At 35.4% G+C, this 22,611-nt stretch overlaps 1 protein-coding gene across 1 annotated transcript in view; it reads left to right on the top strand.

The window, feature by feature from the left end:
• The first annotated feature begins 21,354 nt into the window (after nucleotides 1-21,354).
• Nucleotides 21,355-22,611, top strand: part of UBE2A (ubiquitin conjugating enzyme E2 A) — a 40,168-nt gene continuing 38,911 nt past the window's right edge. Inside the window, exons 1-2 of the mRNA XM_089684905.1 lie at nucleotides 21,355-21,893; nucleotides 21,975-22,055. Of these exons, the coding sequence (XP_089541031.1) occupies nucleotides 21,850-21,893; nucleotides 21,975-22,055 (125 nt within the window). The 5' untranslated portion in view covers nucleotides 21,355-21,849. The remainder of the gene's footprint in view (nucleotides 21,894-21,974; nucleotides 22,056-22,611) is intronic.

The following is a 22,611-nucleotide window of genomic DNA, read 5'->3' as shown; positions in this document are numbered from 1 at the left end:
TATTTGATTATCGGTGGTACACTTATGAATTCATTATATCACATAAGGTAGAATATATTGGAGCGCGGTACACTACTGGTATTCGTGAACATTTTTAGTGACAGCAGGGTTAGCGGAACGTTTTGATATAAGATATGTGTAGGTGGGCTTGAAAATGGCAGAGTGATGGCAGTTTACAAATCATGTTCTGATTTTTCTGATTTTTCCTTTGCACACTCTAGCTGTGCTGTGCTGCTCAATGCATTCCTATGGGAAAATTTCGCCGCAAAAACCGCGATATTTCTTGAACGATTCGGCGAAACGTTCTACAAAGTAATAGCAATCCGATCGGGATCAATGCGCACGTTTTGATATATTACTTGTCTTTGTAGTGTAAAAACTGTGGGAGGAGTTAGCGTGGCAAATATGGCTATAATAAGAAAAAGAATTAGATTTCAAATATGGCAGAGAAGAGCGGTTAAAAACAAACTGCTTCAAATTGCTTACTTCACTGGCGTCTTCACAATTTCTGTGGAAATTGTGTGGTGTTCTGGCCTCCACACAACTGGAGTGGGCAGGTTAGCTTTTGTCTCTCTGCTTCCTGCTCACACAGCTGGGTTCCTATGGCAACTCCCTCCACACCAAGGGCAGAGTCATGGTTATAAACAAACTGCTCCAAGTTGCTGACATCACTGGCGATTGCCATTTTCAAACGGTTGTAGTTTTAAAAGTATAAATGGTACCGTGAAAAGGCTTATATTGTGACAATCACAAGAAACAGACCTAAATTTTGATATATAGTATGTCTCTGCAATATTAAAAATGAAGGCACAGTCGCAGTTTAAAAACGTCCCTTAAAATTTCTTGTGTCTAAAGTGGAGTTTCAATGAAAGTCAATGGGAGGAGTGAGGTGCAAACAAATGGTCATATTCTGAAAACTATCAGGAGTATGTCCTAGCCGTGAACATTTTTAGTGACAGCAGGGTTAGCTGAACGTTTTGATATAAGATATGTGTAGGTGGGCTTGATAATGACAGAGTGATGGCAGTTTACAAATCATGTTCTGATTTTTCCTTTCACATTGTAGCTTTCTCACTCTAATGTGACTCAGCTGCCCCCTGAGTGACCTTTGCTTGCACCTGTTACCTCAGTCAGTCACAGGTGTTTGAGAAGCTGTGCTCTAAACAGGCTATTTAAACTTGCCAAATTCACTGGCGATTGCCATCTTCAAACGCTTGTAGTTTTAAAAGTATAAATGCTACCGTGAAAAGGTTTATATTGTGACAATCACAAGAAAAAGACCTACAGTTTGATGTATAGTGTGTCTCTGAAAGATAACAAATGAAGGCACAGTCTCAGTTTAAAAACGTCCCTTAAAATGTCTGGTGTCTAGAGTGGAGTTTCAATGAAAGTCAATGGGAGGTGTGAGGTCCAAACAAATGGTCATATTGTGAAAACTATCAGGAGTATGTCCTAGCCGTGAACATTTTTAGTGACAGCAGGGTTAGCTGAACGTTTTGATATAAGATATGTGTAGGTGGGCTTGAAAATGAAAGAGTGATGGCAGTTTACAAATCATGTTCTGATTTTTCTGATTTTTCCTTTGCACACTCTAGCTGTGCTGTGCTGCTCAATGCATTCCTATGGGAAAATTTCGCCACAAAAACCGCGATATTTCTTGAACGATTCGGCGAAACGTTCTACAAAGTAATAGCAATCCGATCGGGATCAATGCGCACATTTTGATATATTACTTGTCTTTGTAGTGTAAAAACTGTGGGAGGAGTTAGCGTGGCAAATATGGCTATAATAAGAATAAGAATAAGAATATATATGTGAGATAACAATAAGTGTTCCTTGCTATGCAAGAACACTTAATAAGAATATACTTGTGAGATAACAATAAGTGTTCCTTGCTATGCAAGAACACTTAACTAGACAATCTACAATTTCTGGGGAAATTGTGTAAAGTGTTCTTGCCGCAACCTTTACCAAATGATTGATGAAATGTAAGCAGTGCACATTGCAAGCCTTATAGTGAGAAATGCATTTCAGCTTGTATTTTGAAGCTCACAGTCCAGCCTCGTGAGTCATCTGCCTCTTGAGTGACCTTTGGTTGCTGCACCTGGAGAGGGCGGAGTAGGCTAACTGTGCTGAGACAGCTGGGTTGCTATGACAACTCACTCTGAGAGGAATGTCAGCATGCCTGTTCTAAACAGGCTTTTTAAACTTGCCAAGTTCAATTGCGTGCTAAAATTAGTATTAATTAAATATTAAAGAAAAGAAACATAGTGTCTTATCCGGGATATCAATTATTTATTTTTATTTTTATTTTAATTTTTTTTTAATTTTAATTTTAATTTTAATTTTATTTTATTTTATTTTTAATTTTATTTTTATTTTAATTTTATGTTAATTTTAATTTTATTTTTATTTTATTTTAATTTTATTTTTATTTTAATTTTATGTTAATTTTAATTTTATTTTAATTTTAATTTAATTTTATTTTTATTTTAATTTTATGTTAATTTTATTTTTATTTTAATTTTTTTTTTTAATTTAATTTTATTTTTATTTTAATTTTTATTTTTATTTTATTTTTAATTTTATTTTAATTTTAATTTAATTTTAATTTAATTTTTATTTTTATCCAGACTGAATAATAATACCATCTCATTTATACAGAAGGAACTGTCATTCCCACTGCAAATATTTTTTATTTATTTTAATTTTAATTTTATTTTTATTTTTATTTTAATTTTATTTTATTTTTTTATTTTAATTTTAATTTTATTTTATTTTTATCCAGACTGAATAATAACACCATCTCATTTATACAGAAGGAACTGTCATTCCCACTGCAAATATTTTTTATTTTTTATTTATATTTTTCATTCATAGTTTTTGTTTTTTCACATTGATAAATTAATTTATTTGATATATTTACACAAATCATATATTTAAGTATAATTAATTGATGTAATTATTTGATTATCGGTGGTACACTTATGAATTCATTATATCACATAAGGTAGAATATATTGGAGCGCGGTACACTACTGGCATTCGTGAACATTTTTAGTGACAGCAGGGTTAGCTGAACGTTTTGATATAAGATATGTGTAGGTGGGCTTGAAAATGACATAGTTATGGCAGTTTACAAATCATGTTCTGATTTTTCCTTCCACACTGCAGCTTTCTCACTCTAATGTGACTCAGCTGCCCCCTGAGTGACCTTTGGTTGCACCTGTTACCTCAGTCAGTCACAGGTGTGTGACAAGCTCTGCTCTAAACAGGCTGTTTAAACTTGCCAAGTTCACTGGCGATTGCCATTTTCAAACGCTTGTAGTTTTAAAAGTATAAATGCTACCGTGAAAAGGTTTATATTGTGACAATCACAAGAAAAAGACCTAAATTTTGATATATAGTATGTCTCTGCAATATTAAAAATGAAGGCACAGTCGCAGTTTAAAAACGTCCCTTAAAATGTCAGGTATCTAGAGTGGAGTTTCAATGAAAGTCAATGGGAGGGGTGAGGTGCAAACACATGGTCATATTCTGAAAACTATCAGGAGTATGTCCTAGCCGTGAACATTTTTAGTGACAGCAGGGTTAGCTGAACGTTTTGATATAAGATATGTGTAGGTGGGCTTGAAAATGACATAGTTATGGCAGTTTACAAATTATGTTCTGATTTTTCCTTCCACACTGCAGCTTTCTCACTCTAATGTGACTCAGCTGCCCCCTGAGTGACCTTTGCTTGCACCTGTTACCTCAGTCAGTCACAGGTGTGTGACAAGTTCTGCTCTAAACAGGCTATTTAAACTTGCCAAGTTCACTGGCGATTGCCATTTTCAAACGCTTGTAGTTTTAAAAGTATAAATGCTACCGTGAAAAGGTTTATATTGTGACAATCACAAGAAAAAGACCTACAGTTTGATGTATAGTATGTCTCTGAAAGATAAAAAATGAAGGCACAGTCGCAGTTTAAAAACGTCCCTTAAAATGTCTGGTGTCTAGAGTGGAGTTTCAATGAAAGTCAATGGGAGGGATGAGGTCCAAACAAATGGTCATATTCTGAAAACTATCAGGAATATGGCTTAGCTGTGAACATTTTTAGTGACAGCAGGGTTAGCTGAACGTTTTGATATAAGATATGTGTAGGTGGGCTTGAAAATGAAAGAGTGATGGCAGTTTACAAATCATGTTCTGATTTTTCTGATTTTTCCTTTGCACACTCTAGCTGTGCTGTGCTGCTCAATGCATTCCTATGGGAAAATTTCGCCACAAAAACCACGATATTTCTTGAACGATTCGGCGAAACGTTCCACAAAGTAATAGCAATCCGATCGGGAACAATCCGCACGTTTTGATATATTACTTGTCTTTGTAGTGTAAAAACTGTGGGAGGAGTTAGCGTGGCAAATTTGGCTATAAGAATAAGAATAAGAATAAGAATATACTTGTGAGATAACAATAAGTGTTCCTTGCTATGCAAGAACACTTAATAAGAATATATATGTGAGATAACAATAAGTGTTCCTTGCTATGCAAGAACACTTAACTAGACAATCTACAATTTCTGGGGAAATTGTGTAAAGTGTTCTTGCCGCAACCTTTACCAAATGATTGATGAAATGTAAGCAGTGCAGATTGCAAGCCTGATAGTGAGAAATGCATTTCAGCTTGTATTTTGAAGCTCACAGTCCAGCCTCGTGAGTCATCTGCCTCTTGAGTGACCTTTGGTTGCTGCACCTGGAGAGGGCGGAGTAGGCTCACTGTGCTGAGACAGCTGGGTTGCTATGACAACTCACTCTGAGAGGAATGTCAGCATGTGTGTTCTAAACAGGCTTTTTAAACTTGCCAAGTTCAATTGCGTGCTAAAATTAGTATTAATTAAATATTAAAGAAAAGAAACATAGTGTCTTCTCCGGGATATCAATTATTTATTTTTATTTTAATTTTATTTTAATTTTAATTTTTATTTTATTTTATTTTATTTTTAATTTTATTTTTATTTTAATTTTATTTTTAATTTTATTTTTATTTTTATTTTATTTTTATTTATTTTTTTTTTAATTTTATTTTTATTTTTATTTTATTTTTATTTTTATTTTAATTTTATTTTAATTTTATGTTAATTTTAATTTTATTTTATTTTTAATTTTATTTTTATTTTTATTTTATTTTTATTTTAATTTTATGTTAATTTTAATTTTATTTTTATTTTAATTTTAATTTTATTTTATTTTTAATTTTATTTTTTTTTTATTTTAATTTAATTTTTATTTTATTTTTATCCAGACTGAATAATAATAACATCTCATTTATACAGAAGGAACTGTCATTCCCACTGCAAATATTTTTTATTTATATTTTTCATTCATAGTTTTTGTTTTTTCACATTGATAAATTAATTTATTTTATATATTTACACAAATCATATATTTAAGTATAATTAATTGATGTAATTATTTGATTATCGGTGGTACACTTATGAATTCATTATATCACATAAGGTAGAATATATTGGAGCGCGGTACAGTACTGGCATTCGTGAACATTTTTAGTGACAGCAGGGTTAGCTGAACGTTTTGATATAAGATATTATATATAAATGCTACCGTGAAAAGGTTTATATTGTGACAATCACAAGAAAAAGACCTAAATTTTGATATATAGTATGTCTCTGCAATATTAAAAATGAAGGCACAGTCGCAGTTTAAAAACGTCCCTTAAAATGTCAGGTATCTAGAGTGGAGTTTCAATGAAAGTCAATAGGAGGGGTGAGGTGCAAACACATGGTCATATTGTGAAAACTATCAGGAGTATGTCCTAGCCGTGATCATTTTTAGTGACAGCAGGGTTAGCTGAACGTTTTGATATAAGATATGTGTAGGTGGGCTTGAAAATGACATAGTTATGGCAGTTTACAAATCATGTTCTGATTTTTCCTTCCACACTGCAGCTTTCTCACTCTAATGTGACTCAGCTGCCCCCTGAGTGACCTTTGCTTGCACCTGTTACCTCAGTCAGTCACAGGTGTGTGAGAATGCTCTGCTCTAAACAGGCTGTTTAAACTTGCCAAATTCACTGGCGATTGCCATCTTCAAACGCTTGTAGTTTTAAAAGTATAAATGCTACCGTGAAAATGTTTATATTGTGACAATCACAAGAAAAAGACCTACAGTTTGATGTATAGTATGTCTCTGAAAGATAACAAATGAAGGCACAGTCGCAGTTTAAAAACGTCCCTTAAAATGTCTGGTGTCTAGAGTGGAGTTTCAATGAAAGTCAATGGGAGGGGTGATGTGCAAACAAATGGTCATATTCTGAAAACTATCAGGAGTATGTCCTAGCCGTGAACATTTTTAGTGACAGCAGGGTTAGCTGAACGTTTTGATATAAGATATGTGTAGGTGGGCTTGAAAATGAAAGAGTGATGGCAGTTTACAAATCATGTTCTGATTTTTCTGATTTTTCCTTTGCACACTCTAGCTGTGCTGTGCTGCTCAATGCATTCCTATGGGAAAATTTCGCCACAAAAACCGCGATATTTCTTGAACGATTCGGCGAAACGTTCCACAAAGTAATAGCAATCCGATCGGGAACAATCCGCACGTTTTGATATATTACTTGTCTTTGTAGTGTAAAAACTGTGGGAGGAGTTAGCGTGGCAAATTTGGCTATAAGAATAAGAATAAGAACTAGACAATCTACAATTTCTGGGGAAATTGTGTAAAGTGTTCTTGCCGCAACCTTTACCAAATGATTGATGAAATGTAAGCAGTGCACATTGCAAGCCTGATAGTGAGAAATGCATTTCAGCTTGTATTTTGAAGCTCACAGTCCAGCCTGGTGAGTCATCTGCCTCTTGAGTGACCTTTGGTTGCTGCACCTGGAGAGGGCGGAGTAGGCTCACTGTGCTGAGACAGCTGGGTTGCTATGACAACTCACTCTGAGAGGAATGTCAGCATGTGTGTTCTAAACAGGCTTTTTAAACTTGCCAAGTTCAATTGTGTGCTAAAATTAGTATTAATTAAATATTAAAGAAAAGAAACATAGTGTCTTATCCGGGATATCAATTATTTATTTTTATTTTTATTTTAATTTTTTTTTTATTTTAATTTTATTTTAATTTTAATTTTTATTATTTTATTTTATTTTATTTTTAATTTTATTTTTATTTTTATTTTATTTTAATTTTAATTTTATGTTTATTTTAATTTTAATTTTAATTTTATTTTAATTTTAATTTTATTTTAATTTTATTTTTATTTTAATTTTATGTTAATTTTAATTTTATTTTTATTTTAATTTTAATTTTATTTTATTTTTAATTTTATTTTAATTTTTATTTTTAATTTTATTTTTATTTTAATTTTAATTTTATTTTTATTTTAATTTTATGTTAATTTTAATTTTATGTTAATTTTTATTTTAATTTTATTTTTATTTTAATGTTTATTTTTATTTTATTTTTAATTTTATTTTAATTTAAATTTTATTTTTTTTTTATTTTAATTAAATTTTTATTTTATTTTTATTTTTATCCAGACTGAATAATAATACCATCTCATTTATACAGAAGGAACTGTCATTCCCACTGCAAATATTTTTTATTTATTTTAATTTTTATTTAATATTTATTTTATTTTTAATTTTTATTTTGTTTTAATTTTAATTTTTAATTTTATTTTTATTTTAATTTAATTTTATTTTTATTTTTATCCAGACTGAATAATAACACCATCTCATTTATACAGAAGGAACTGTCATTCCCACTGCAAATATTTTTTATTTTTTATTTATATTTTTCATTCATAGTTTTTGTTTTTTCACATTGATAAATTAATTTATTTTATATATTTACACAAATCATATATTTAAGTATAATTAATTGATGTAATTATTTGATTATCGGTGGTACACTTATGAATTCATTATATCACATAAGGTAGAATATATTGGAGCGCGGTACACTACTGGTATTCGTGAACATTTTTAGTGACAGCAGGGTTAGCTGAACGTTTTGATATAAGATATGTGTAGGTGGGCTTGAAAATGGCAGAGTGATGGCAGTTTACAAATCATGTTCTGATTTTTCTGATTTTTCCTTTGCACACTCTAGCTGTGCTGTGCTGCTCAATGCATTCCTATGGGAAAATTTCGCCGCAAAAACCGCGATATTTCTTGAACGATTCGGCGAAACGTTCTACAAAGTAATAGCAATCCGATCGGGATCAATGCGCACGTTTTGATATATTACTTGTCTTTGTAGTGTAAAAACTGTGGGAGGAGTTAGCGTGGCAAATATGGCTATAATAAGAATAAGAATTAGATTTCAAATATGGCAGAGAAGAGCGGTTAAAAACAAACTGCTTCAAATTGCTTACTTCACTGGCGTCTTCACAATTTCTGTGGAAATTGTGTGGTGTTCTGGCCTCCACACAACTGGAGTGGGCAGGTTAGCTTTTGTCTCTCTGCTTCCTGCTCACACAGCTGGGTTCCTATGGCAACTCCCTCCACACCAAGGGCAGAGTCATGGTTATAAACAAACTGCTCCAAGTTGCTGACATCACTGGCGATTGCCATCTTCAAACGCTTGTAGATTTAAAAGTATAAATGCTACCGTGAAAAGGTTTATATTGTGACAATCACAAGAAAAAGACCTACAGTTTGATGTATAGTATGTCTCTGAAAGATAACAAATGAAGGCACAGTCGCAGTTTAAAAATGTCCCTTAAAATGTCTGGTGTCTAGAGTGGAGTTTCAATGAAAGTCAATGGGAGGGGTGATGTGCAAACAAATGGTCATATTCTGAAAACTATCAGGAGTATGTCCTAGCCGTGAACATTTTTAGTGACAGCAGGGTTAGCTGAACGTTTTGATATAAGATATGTGTAGGTGGGCTTGAAAATGACATAGTTATGGCAGTTTACAAATCATGTTCTGATTTTTCCTTTCACACTGTAGATTTCTCACTCTAATGTGACTCAGCTGCCCCCTGAGTGACCTTTGCTTGCACCTGTTACCTCAGTCAGTCACAGGTGTGTGAGAAGCTCTGCTGAAAACAGGCTGTTTAAACTTGCCAAGTTCACTGGCGATTGCCATTTTCAAACACTTGTAGTTTTAAAAGTATACATGCTACCGTGAAAAGGTTTATATTGTGACAATCACAAGAAAAAGACCTAAATTTTGATATATAGTATGTCTCTGCAATATTAAAAATGAAGGCACAGTCGCAGTTTAAAAACGTCCCTTAAAATTTCTTGTGTCTAAAGTGGAGTTTCAATGAAAGTCAATGGGAGGGGTGAGGTCCAAACAAATGGTCATATTGTGAAAACTATCAGGAGTATGTCCTAGCCGTGAACATTTTTAGTGACAGCAGGGTTAGCTGAACGTTTTGATATAAGATATGTGTAGGTGGGCTTGAAAATGACATAGTGATGGCAGTTTACAAATCATGTTCTGATTTTTCCTTTGCACACTCTAGCTGTGCTCTGCTGCCACTCTAGATGCACCATTCATTCCTATGGGAAAATTTTGCCGCAAAAACCGCGATATTTCTTGAACGATTCGGCGAAACGTTCCACAAAGTAATAGCAATCCGATCGGGAACAATCCGCACGTTTTGATATATTACTTGTCTTTGTAGTGTAAAAACTGTGGGAGGAGTTAGCGTGGCAAATTTGGCTATAATAATAAGAATAAGAATAAAAATAAGAACTAGACAATCTACAATTTCTGGGGAAATTGTGTAAAGTGTTCTTGCCGCAACCTTTACCAAATGATTGATGAAATGTAAGCAGTGCACATTGCAAGCCTTATAGTGAGAAATGCATTTCAGCTTGTATTTTGAAGCTCACAGTCCAGCCTCGTGAGTCATCTGCCTCTTGAGTGACCTTTGGTTGCTGCACCTGGAGAGGGCGGAGTAGGCTAACTGTGCTGAGACAGCTGGGTTGCTATGACAACTCACTCTGAGAGGAATGTCAGCATGCCTGTTCTAAACAGGCTTTTTAAACTTGCCAAGTTCAATTGCGTGCTAAAATTAGTATTAATTAAATATTAAAGAAAAGAAACATAGTGTCTTATCCGGGATATCAATTATTTATTTTTATTTTTATTTTAATTTTTTTTTAATTTTAATTTTAATTTTTATTTTATTTTATTTTATTTTTAATTTTATTTTTATTTTAATTTTATGTTAATTTTAATTTTATTTTTATTTTATTTTAATTTTATTTTTATTTTAATTTTAAGTTAATTTTATTTTAATTTTAATTTAATTTTATTTTTAATTTAATTTTTATTTTTATTTTAATTTTATGTTAATTTTAATTTTATTTTTATTTTTATTTTAATTTTATTTTAATTTTAATTTTATGTTAATTTTATTTTTATTTTAATTTTTATTTTTATTTTATTTTTAATTTTATTTTAATTTTAATTTAATTTTAATTTAATTTTTATTTTTATCCAGACTGAATAATAATACCATCTCATTTATACAGAAGGAACTGTCATTCCCACTGCAAATATTTTTTATTTATTTTAATTTTAATTTTATTTTTATTTTTATTTTAATTTTATTTTATTTTTTTATTTTAATTTTAATTTTATTTTATTTTTATCCAGACTGAATAATAACACCATCTCATTTATACAGAAGGAACTGTCATTCCCACTGCAAATATTTTTTATTTTTTATTTATATTTTTCATTCATAGTTTTTGTTTTTTCACATTGATAAATTAATTTATTTGATATATTTACACAAATCATATATTTAAGTATAATTAATTGATGTAATTATTTGATTATCGGTGGTACACTTATGAATTCATTATATCACATAAGGTAGAATATATTGGAGCGCGGTACACTACTGGCATTCGTGAACATTTTTAGTGACAGCAGGGTTAGCTGAACGTTTTGATATAAGATATGTGTAGGTGGGCTTGATAATGACATAGTTATGGCAGTTTACAAATCATGTTCTGATTTTTCCTTCCACACTGCAGCTTTCTCACTCTAATGTGACTCAGCTGCCCCCTGAGTGACCTTTGGTTGCACCTGTTACCTCAGTCAGTCACAGGTGTGTGACAAGCTCTGCTCTAAACAGGCTGTTTAAACTTGCCAAGTTCACTGGCGATTGCCATTTTCAAACGCTTGTAGTTTTAAAAGTATAAATGCTACCGTGAAAAGGTTTATATTGTGACAATCACAAGAAAAAGACCTAAATTTTGATATATAGTATGTCTCTGCAATATTAAAAATGAAGGCACAGTCGCAGTTTAAAAACGTCCCTTAAAATGTCAGGTATCTAGAGTGGAGTTTCAATGAAAGTCAATGGGAGGGGTGAGGTGCAAACACATGGTCATATTCTGAAAACTATCAGGAGTATGTCCTAGCCGTGAACATTTTTAGTGACAGCAGGGTTAGCTGAACGTTTTGATATAAGATATGTGTAGGTGGGCTTGAAAATGACATAGTTATGGCAGTTTACAAATTATGTTCTGATTTTTCCTTTCACACTGCAGCTTTCTCACTCTAATGTGACTCAGCTGCCCCCTGAGTGACCTTTGCTTGCACCTGTTACCTCAGTCAGTCACAGGTGTGTGAGGAGCTCTGCTCTAAACAGGCTATTTAAACTTGCCAAGTTCACTGGCGATTGCCATTTTCAAACGCTTGTAGTTTTAAAAGTATAAATGCTACCGTGAAAAGGTTTATATTGTGACAATCACAAGAAAAAGACCTACAGTTTGATGTATAGTATGTCTCTGAAAGATAAAAAATGAAGGCACAGTCGCAGTTTAAAAACGTCCCTTAAAATGTCTGGTGTCTAGAGTGGAGTTTCAATGAAAGTCAATGGGAGGGATGAGGTCCAAACAAATGGTCATATTCTGAAAACTATCAGGAATATGGCTTAGCTGTGAACATTTTTAGTGACAGCAGGGTTAGCTGAACGTTTTGATATAAGATATGTGTAGGTGGGCTTGAAAATGAAAGAGTGATGGCAGTTTACAAATCATGTTCTGATTTTTCTGATTTTTCCTTTACACACTCTAGCTGTGCTCTGCTTCTCAATGCATTCCTATGGGAAAATTTCGCCGCAAAAACCGCGATATTTCTTGAACGATTCGGTGAAACGTTCCACAAAGTAATAGCAATCCGATCGGGAACAATGCGCACGTTTTGATATATTACTTGTATTTGTAGTGTAAAAACTGTGGGAGGAGTTAGCGTGGCAAATATGGCTATAATAAGAATAAGAATAAAAATAAGAATAAGAATATATATGTGAGATAACAATAAGTGTTCCTTGCTATGCAAGAACACTTAACTAGACAATCTACAATTTCTGGGGAAATTGTGTAAAGTGTTCTTGCCGCAACCTTTACCAAATGATTGATGAAATGTAAGCAGTGCACATTGCAAGCCTGATAGTGAGAAATGCATTTCAGCTTGTATTTTGAACCTCACAGTCCAGCCTCATGAGTCATCTGCCTCTTGAGTGACCTTTGGTTGCTGCACCTGGAGAGGGCGGAGTAGGCTCACTGTGCTGAGACAGCTGGGTTGCTATGACAACTCACTCTGAGAGGAATGTCAGCATGCCTGTTCTAAACAGGCTTTTTAAACTTGCCAAGTTCAATTGCGTGCTAAAATTAGTATTAATTAAATATTAAAGAAAAGAAACATAGTGTCTTATCCGGGATATCAATTATTTATTTTTATTTTAATTTTTTTTTTATTTTAATTTTAATTTTTATTTTATTTTATTTTTAATTTTATTTTTATTTTATTTTAATTTTAATTTTATGTTAATTTTAATTTTATTTTTAGTTTATTTTAATTTTATTTTATTTTTAATTTTATTTTTATTTTAATTTTATTTTTATTTTATGTTATTTTAATTTTATTTTTATTTTAATTTTTTTTTATTTTAATTTTAATTTTTATTTTATTTTATTTTTAATTTTATTTTTATTTTAATTTTATTTTTATTTTTATTTTATGTTATTTTAATTTTTTTTTATTTTAATTTTAATTTTTATTTTATTTTATTTTTATTTTATTTTTACTTTTATTTTAATTTAATTTTAATTTTATGTTAATATAATTTTTTTTTTTATTTTAATTTTATTTTTATTTTAATTTTATGTTAATTTTAATTTTATGTTAATTTTGATTTTATTTTTATTTTATTTTAATTTAATTTTATTTTTAATTTTATTTTTATTTAATTTTTTATTTTCATTTTAATTTTTTTATTTTAATTTTTATTTTTATTTTTAATTTTATTTTAATTTTAGTTTTATTTTTTTTTTATTTTAATTTAATTTTTATTTTATTTTTATTTTTATCCAGACTGAATAATAATACCATCTCATTTATACAGAAGGAACTGTCATTCCCACTGCAAATATTTTTTATTTATTTTAATTTTAATTTAATTTTTATTTTATTTTTCATTTTATTTTTATTTTAATTTTAATTTTTAATTTTATTTTTATTTTAATTTAATTTTATTTTATTTTTTTATTTTAATTTTATTTTATTTTTATCCAGACTGAATAATAACACCATCTCATTTATACAGAAGGAACTGTCATTCCCACTGCAAATATTTTTTATTTTTTATTTATATTTTGCATTCATAGTTTTTGTTTTTTCACATTGATAAATTAATTTATTTTATATATTTACACAAATCATATATTTAAGTATAATTAATTGATGTAATTATTTGATTATCGGTGGTACACTTATGAATTCATTATATCACATAAGGTAGAATATATTGGAGCGCGGTACACTACTGGCATCCGTGAACATTTTTAGTGACAGCAGGGTTAGCTGAACGTTTTGATATAAGATATGTGTAGGTGGGCTTGAAAATGACATAGTTATGGCAGTTTACAAATCATGTTCTGATTTTTCCTTTCACACTGCAGCATTCTCACTCTAATGTGACTCAGCTGCCCCCTGAGTGACCTTTGCTTGCACCTGTTACCTCAGTCAGTCACAGGTGTGTGAGAAGGTCTGCTCTAAACAGGCTGTTTAAACTTGCCAAGTTCACTGGCGATTGCCATTTTCAAACGCTTGTAGTTTTAAAAGTATAAATGCTACCGTGAAAAGGTTTATATTGCGACAATCACAAGAAAAAGGCCTAAATTTTGATGTATAGTATGTCTCTGCAATATTAAAAATGAAGGCACAGTCGCAGTTTAAAAACGTCCCTTAAAATGTCTGGTGTCTAGAGTGGAGTTTCAATGAAAGTCAATGGGAGGGGTGATGTGCAAACAAATGGTCATATTCTGAAAACTATCAGGAGTATGGCTTAGCCGTGAACATTTTTAGTGACAGCAGGGTTAGCTGAACGTTTTGATATAAGATATGTGTAGGTGAGCTTGAAAATGAAAGAGTGATGGCAGTTTACAAATCATGTTCTGATTTTTCTGATTTTTCCTTTGCACACTCTAGCTGTGCTGTGCTGCTCAATGCATTCCTATGGGAAAATTTCGCCGCAAAAACCGCGATATTTCTTGAACGATTCGGCGAAACGTTCTACAAAGTAATAGCAATCCGATCGGGATCAATGCGCACGTTTTGATATATTACTTGTCTTTGTAGTGTAAAAACTGTGGGAGGAGTTAGCGTGGCAAATATGGCTATAATAAGAATAAGAATAAGAATAAGAATATATATGTGAGATAACAATAAGTGTTCCTTGCTATGCAAGAACACTTAATAAGAATATACTTGTGAGATAACAATAAGTGTTCCTTGCTATGCAAGAACACTTAATAAGAATATATATGTGAGATAACAATAAGTGTTCCTTGCTATGCAAGAACACTTAATAAGAATATATATGTGAGATAACAATAAGTGTTCCTTGCTATGCAAGAACACTTAATAATAATCCTGTCCTGAATCTGATCCAAACCTGTCCTGAGTCATTTAGTTTTGTCCTGAACCAGACCTAAACCTGTCCTGAACCTTTTACATTCCAAAGAAGTTGGTGTGCAGGAAGGTTAGATATTTTTAATGTTGAAGACACAGGGCCATATTTATAAAACAATAAAGGTGACTTTCACAAAATATTCACTGGTGGTGAATCGATCATTGTCATTTAAAACACATGCACAAGGAAAACTCACCTACAGTGAATGTCATATTCACTTCTTTATAATTATATCCAAGAGTATATCTTCTAGCAACAGCCATGCTTTGCCTGTTGGTATTAACCACTTCCAGACCGGACACTTTTACCCCCTTCCTGTCCAGGCCAATTTTCAGCTTTCAGCGCTATCACACTTTGAATGACAATTGGGAGGTCATACAACACTGTACCCATATAAATTTTGTAGCATATTTTTGAGACAGATAAAGCTTTATTTTGGTAGTATTTATTCACCACTGGGATTTTAATTTTTTTTGCTATGTAAATGAAAATGTCCAAAAATTTTGAAAAAAAGTGTTTTTCTTATAAAATTTTGCAAATAAATAGTATTTCATCATAAATCTTGGCCAAAATTTATTCCGTTATCTTTTTACTAAAAAAAAAAAAATAACCCAAATTAGTTCATAACCAAAATTATAATTTTTAAACATTTTTTTTTACTTTTTTTTACTTTTTTTTATATTATTTGTTTTTTTGTTTTTTTTTACATACTGTCACCCTAGCAGTACAGTGTCACTATGGTGACACTGTACTACTTGTGGGGGGTGATGAAGATTTTTTTTTTTTGTACACTGATTGTTTTTACACCCATAAAGGCTGTAAAAGCAATCATTCCTTCTTTTCTCTAGCTGCATTCTTGCAGCCATTGAGAACTACTGAGTGAGCTGTGATTGGTCACAGCTTGTCACATGGTACAAGGCTGTTGTGAATAGCCTTGTACCATGTGACCATCAAACACAAATGCTCCTGCGCTTGGGGATGGACTCGATGCTACAACCACATTAAGAATGTCCTGGAACATGCACACCTTGCTGCTTGCGGGGGAATCCAAATATACTGAATGGGGAAAGAACAAAAAGAGGGCGCACAGGCCTAGTGCATTACCATAAAAAATGTTTAATAAAAAATAAAGTAGGTGTTGTACTCACAAACGACAATATAGTCAAGGCACATCATAAAAGAACAGCTGGATCAACACCGCGCTGAGTAACAGTCCGCAATAGGGAGTTTAGACATCCAAAAGGCTGACGCGTTTCGAGGACTTGCCTCTTCCTCAGAGCCCTCTGAGTAAGAGGCAAGTCCTCGAAACGCGTCAGCCTTTTGGATGTCTAAACTCCCTATTGCGGACTGTTACTCAGCGCGGTGTTGATCCAGCTGTTCCTTTATGATGTGCCTTGACTATATTGTCGTTTGTGAGTACAACACCTACTTTATTTTTTATTAAACGTTTGTACCATGTGACCTCTGTGATCATTTACAGATTTCACACGTAGTAAGCAATGATGTCACAACTGATATCTTGCTTACTGCACTGCATGTGATCACTGATTGGCCAATCAGTGATCACATGATCGGGACCTAGCACAGAGGTCCCGTCCGACGATTGGTGTTCCACTGTGTCCTCCGGACACAGTGGGCACCGGATCGCGGTGCTGCGCGCTCCCAGGGAGCGCGCACAAGCAGGGTGCAGGGAGGCCATTTATAAACGGCCACCCAACCGTGCACTGCCACCGTCCGGCCGTTTATATACAATGGCCGGACGGGAGGTGGGTAAAGACCCAGCCCAGGTTTCAACATGGATACTAATGTCCCATACACACAATAAGAAAATCGTATGAAAAATTTTGCGGAACCACTGATCGAACGATTTTCTCTTCGTTGATGAGCAGGATGTTTTAACCGATAATGATATTGTGAACGAAAAAATCCAGTTGAACAACAGTGAAAAATGTTGTCGTTTTGCATACGAACTACCGATTTTCTATGTGGTGGTATGACGGTCGTACGAAAAAATCTATCAAGCGCTATCACGCATGAGCGGAAACAGAAGATGACTCGGATGTTTATGTCCAAGGAATCTTCATAAACACGAACGAAAAATCCAAATGTTAAAAGTAGATTGTGATTGAGATAATGAAAGCAGAATTCTGCATATTATATTTTATGTATCACTATTTATGTATATAGATGATGTAATAAACTAGATTATACTCATTGCTGGTCATTGTTGTGTATATCGCTTGTTCTGGCCGGAGGGGCGTGGCCACAAAGTCACACGCACACTGCATCACTTCCACTTGTACGGAAGATGTCAACACTACGTATTGCCCGACGAACAATTTTTTTAGATTGGTTAATGTGGGCCACAATTTCAACCAATGAACAAACGCCTCTCGGTCGTCGGATGACCAATCGGTCGATTTTCTAATCGTGTATTCCCACCGTTAGTGGTTTCTTTATTTTTTTAAAAAATTGCTGTGTAAATACCTCGAGCATTCACATAGTAATTGCTGATATGTTGCTAATATGTTTATTTGATATGATAGTCAACTTCATCTGATGGTCACAAAGCTGCATTTTCCTGAAAAAAAACAATTTGGAAAATAATGCATTATAGTCACTGGATAGAACTGATGATCATTGGAAATAAGTATATTAGACACATGGACACTCACTCTGTGATGGCCTCTAACAGATTCATGTACCTGTTTCTGATAGGTACATGAATCTGTTGAAAGCACTGACAATTGTGGAGCAGAGGCCCAATGAAATTCTAAAGAATGTCTATGAAAGGGTTATTTTATAATGTGAATATTTCTGATCATAGTGTAGCACCCTCACCCGTGACAGTGCTGACCAATCAAAAGCTGTCTAGCCCATACTGTCATCCTTGCATGGAAAGGAGAGAGAGCCGCACAGATTTCAAATCCCCAGACCTGTGAAGAGGGTTTTCCTTCTGTGACAGCATAGGATCATGGCAGGGAGGTTTCCCGCACCGCCCCTGTGTGCATGCAGACAATAAAATCACATTTCTTCATAACTTTTGACAAAATCTATTCTGCTACATGCCTTTGGTAAAAAAAAAATCCCACATCTAATGCAGGCCACAGACGGGTTGAAAATCGGCCATTTAAAAAAAAAAAAATTGGTCGTTCAATAGGCCGACATTATCACCAATGGTAAAAAAAATCGGCTGATTTTCGTCCTGTTTACGGCTGGCATTTAATTATTTCTATCCCTTGCAGAGAGCTCCGCTATTATATTTGACATGAAAAAGTATTGCCGTTGCAACAATGTATCTATTTGTATCCATTTCGGATACAGATGGTTTTAATCAGATACAAATAGATACATTGTTGCAACTGCAATACTTTTTCATGTCAAATATAATAGCGGACTGGAATTCTTCTACTTTTTCTCCTTTTTCTTCTTCTTCATCTTCTTCTTTTTTCTGTTTCTTCTTCTTGCAGGTCACGGCTCATGCGCAGATTTTTTAACGGTTTGCCCATCATTGCCGGGAAAATTGGCCGAAAGGCAAAATCGGCTGATTTTTTTCCAACTTTACTGATAAAAAAAAGTGCCAAAACGCCGAAAAACGGCCAACCAATTAACCCAATTAATTAACCAATTAATGGTGCGGAAATTGGACAATTTTTTTTTCGGCCGAATAATCAGCCGATTTTCGACCCATCTATGGTCTGCATTACTCTGCCTTTTTGGGGACACTATTCTATTGGGGACACTAGTATGGTTCTGATCGTGATCAAGATACTGATCCGTGCAGACACTATACTAGTAATGAGACTTACTGTATAGTGTGACTGAGAGTTTGGCAATAAATTTGGCGCTAACTGACACTGGCTGGGAGGGACCATAACTGACACTAATGTGATAATACTGTACACTGTACTAATGACACTGGCTGGGTGACAGGAGTGACCAGGAGGGCAATCAGGGGGTTAACTGTGTGCTTAATAAGTGTACTGTATGTGTGCTTCTTTTACTCACAAATCTGTCTGGGTTTTCAGTTCTGAATAGTAACTGATAGAAGGGAGACATCCAGTCAGAACCTGGGTGTTGTGTTCACAAACACACAGATCTCTGTGCTGTGAATGGCCACAGCCAATTAGCAAGTATCCAGTCAAAATAATTAACTGTAACCTGCTGATAAACTTGTGATGTGTCCAATCACAGCACAGATCAGCATGGGGCGTGCACACCTCTAACCCAGGAAGTTAACATACAGGTACGTTACAGTGCCTGGAGATGTCAGCTGCCAACAGGACATGTACTACTGGCGGGTGGCAGCTGGTTAAAACAGATCTAAGCCTTGGTTCACACTTATGCATTTTTTTTAGTGTGTTTTCCATTTTGCAGAAATGCACTGCAGTCCATTTAACTTGGTTTCCTATGGATCTAGTTCACATCTGTGTGTTTGGGGGCGGTGTGTTTTTTTGGGAAAGGGTCAGGGATATTTTTCCCACAGCAGATTCCATTTTGCATGTAACAGACTTCCAATGGACACCAAAAATGCAAATGTTTCGTTTTTATGCTTTTTATGCCTTTTGTGTTTTTTTTTTGGCTAATAGGAAAGTATGACACTTCTGTTCATGTAGCATTACTTTGTCTTGTCTTTGATGCGACTTTACACTCTCTAGAACTCAGGTAGCAGGAAAGTCACATCAAAGTAGTGCAGGGATCTTTATGTGTCCAAAGTTGCATTGTTTTTGGCTAATAGGAAAGTCTGACAGTTCTGTTCATGAAGTGCGACTTTACTTTCTAGCACTCGAACAGCATCAAAGTCACATTACATGAACACAACTGTCATACTTTCTTTTTAGCCCCCCCCCCCAAAAAATGCAAAATGCATCAAAACGTATCAAAACTGCATCAAAAACGAGTGTTCAAAAATGCAAAACACTCCAGAAAAACGCATCAACCGCAGCTTGTATAGATGTTAACCTAGCCCAAGAGCAAGTATCATTTATGAAGAAACTTTTGTTAAAGAAAAAATCAGTAAATGTTTACAGCCATAAATGTAGCCTTAAGGGACGGTTCACACTATAGAAACGCAGTCTAGATGCGTTCCGGATGCGTTTCCGCATGCACGTTTTGATGCATTTTTTACGCATTCCAGTGTATTTTTATGCATTCTAGTTCATTTTTCCCCCTTTCTTTTTCTTCAATTTAAATAGGGACATGTGTGTTCCCTTTCATTTTTGGTGTGTTCCAGTGCATTCTGGTGCATTTTTTATGCGTTTTACCACATTCCAGTACAGTTCTGTGCAGAAAAAATGCAGTCTGTTCTACTTTCTTTTCTGCAACCAGAACGCACTGGAACTGCAAGCACTGATGTGAACTATGACATTGACCACCATATAGCCTACTTTCTGTGGATGCAGAAAAAAAAGCAACTGAAACGCATGTAGTATGAACTTGCCCTAAAAGAGATGTATGGCTAAAACATTTTTGGTCATACTTCTCTTGTGGGTCACAGGAGTGCACTTACTTATACTCTTCTGTGACCCAGAATCAGCCTGTAATCAGCTGACATCACAGAGCTGCTCCGGGTTCTGGAAGGAGCCTGACAATATTGTTGGGATCCACCTGGCTGCCTGATTGACAGCTGGCTCCACCTCTCACATCATGTGGATGAGTGCTGGAGGCAGCTGCACCCACCCCCTTTTCATTTTTAGATCTAGTAAAGGAGAGTTATATCACCAGTCAGTTTTTTTTTGCCATCTGTGTCCCATTGTGATTTCCCTTCACTTCCCGTCCCATAGCCAAACACTGAGTGAAAGCCCTCCAAAGTGAGTGAAATCCCTCCAAAGTGAGTGAAATCCCTGGCTGTCACCATAGTCACCAGAACTAGTGTCCCCATTGGAAGATGTTCCTTCTGTTCCTGTTCTGGGGACAACCCAAAATGTGGGATTTTCTTTTACCTTGGCTCTGAATGATAACAGGACACAGAGAGGGGGATTCTCCCTGACAGGGGCACAGACAGCAATAAAAACCTGACAGGGGGGTCTAATCCCTGGGCACACTATACAAAATGTACAAAAATAATTTTGCTTTTACACTGTCCAATCAGATTGAGTATTGCATAGTAACTACAGTATATTCATTGGATCCACCAATCCTAGGTTTTTATTTCTCTCGCACATGATTGGGTATTTAAAGCGAAGCCACGTTTTTTTCCCTGACATTCCATTGGCCGCACAATGAGCGCACACCAGACACCTCTAACATCATCAGTACAGGGATGAGATGACAGCCCCGCCCACAGCCGGTCTATGAGGCTCCGCCCCAGACACGCCAGAACTGTCTGCAAACTGTCCCAGGACGCCGGGACTTCACAGGTCCGCCAATCATCGGCGAGGGGCGTAAACATTGACGTCACCTTGGTGGAGCAGCTGTTTAGCCGACGACACTAGAGAGACTGTACCAATCCGGCCGTAGGGTGGGTTTGTCTCAAGCCATGAAGGGGGCCGAACTGCGCGTGTGTAAATCCTTCTCTGCCGTGTGATAATACACACATTTCCCGCACGCCTACAGCCCTATTCTCTGCCGCTCGTGTAGGACGGAGAGGCAGTAGCTGGTACCGCGGGCCGTCCCCCCCTCCTCACAAGAGGTGAGGTTACCCAGCCCCAGCGGCAGGACTTGTTTTTCTTTCGCTGTGATCACATATCCCTCCGCCAGGGTCGGAGCTCCCGGAAGAGGGCTGGGTGTTCGGTGTTCTGCCGCCGCCGGGCTCGCTCTGTTTTCTTGGTGTTTCCCGGGGTGACCGCCGTGACATCTGGTGTGGAACATTCTAGACGTTGGAGCCCAGAAGTCCGGCCTCCTCCTGCCTCTCCCTCCTTTGTCTCTCTACAGCCCGGCTCTTTGGTTTCCGGTAACAAATGTCAACCCCGGCCAGACGGCGCCTCATGAGGGACTTCAAGAGGTAAGACGGGGAGTACCGGGGATGGGGGGCGGCGGCGGCTTGTGTACGGGTAGCTGACCGTGTATTGTGTGCTTGTCACAGGCTACAGGAGGATCCCCCCGCCGGAGTCAGCGGAGCCCCGTCCGAGAACAACATCATGGTGTGGAATGCCGTCATCTTCGGGTAAGAGACGTCACCGGCCAGGTCAGAGGTCATCGGGTACTGATAGGGCCCCCCTCCCCCATCATACTCATAGAACAGAACCATGTCAGGCTAAGAGGGCAGCAGGTTCAAGATATGGCACCCCCTCATCACCATAGTCAGGTAGGAAGGCCATCACTGGGCCATGTCAGGAGTCATCAGCTACAAAATGGGACCTCTCCATCATCTTACTTGGGTAAGAGAGTCATCACCAGGCCATGTCTGGGTCAGGCCTACAAATAGGGGACCCCCCCCCCCTCCTCCATCGTATGCAGGTAAGAGGCCCATTTCAAGGTAAGAGGTCACCAGGTAATGATTAGGGAGCCCCCCCCATTATCAAAGGTAAGAGAGTCATCATCAGGCCATGTCTGGGTCAGGCCTACAAATAGGGGACCCCCCTCCTCCATCGTATGCAGGTAAGAGGCCCATTTCAAGGTAAGAGGTCACCAGGTAAAGATTAGGGAACCCCCCATTATCAAAGGTAAGATAATCATCACCGGGCCATGTCTGGGGTCATCAGATACTAATTTGGGACCCC

Source organism: Staurois parvus, unplaced genomic scaffold (genome assembly GCF_062004578.1).
Source record: "Staurois parvus isolate SC_StPar_1 unplaced genomic scaffold, SC_StPar_1.0 ptg000361l, whole genome shotgun sequence".
NCBI lineage: Eukaryota > Metazoa > Chordata > Amphibia > Anura > Ranidae > Staurois > Staurois parvus.
The sequence above is the reverse complement of the archived record's forward strand: the minus strand, read 5'-3'. Positions and strand labels throughout refer to the sequence as shown.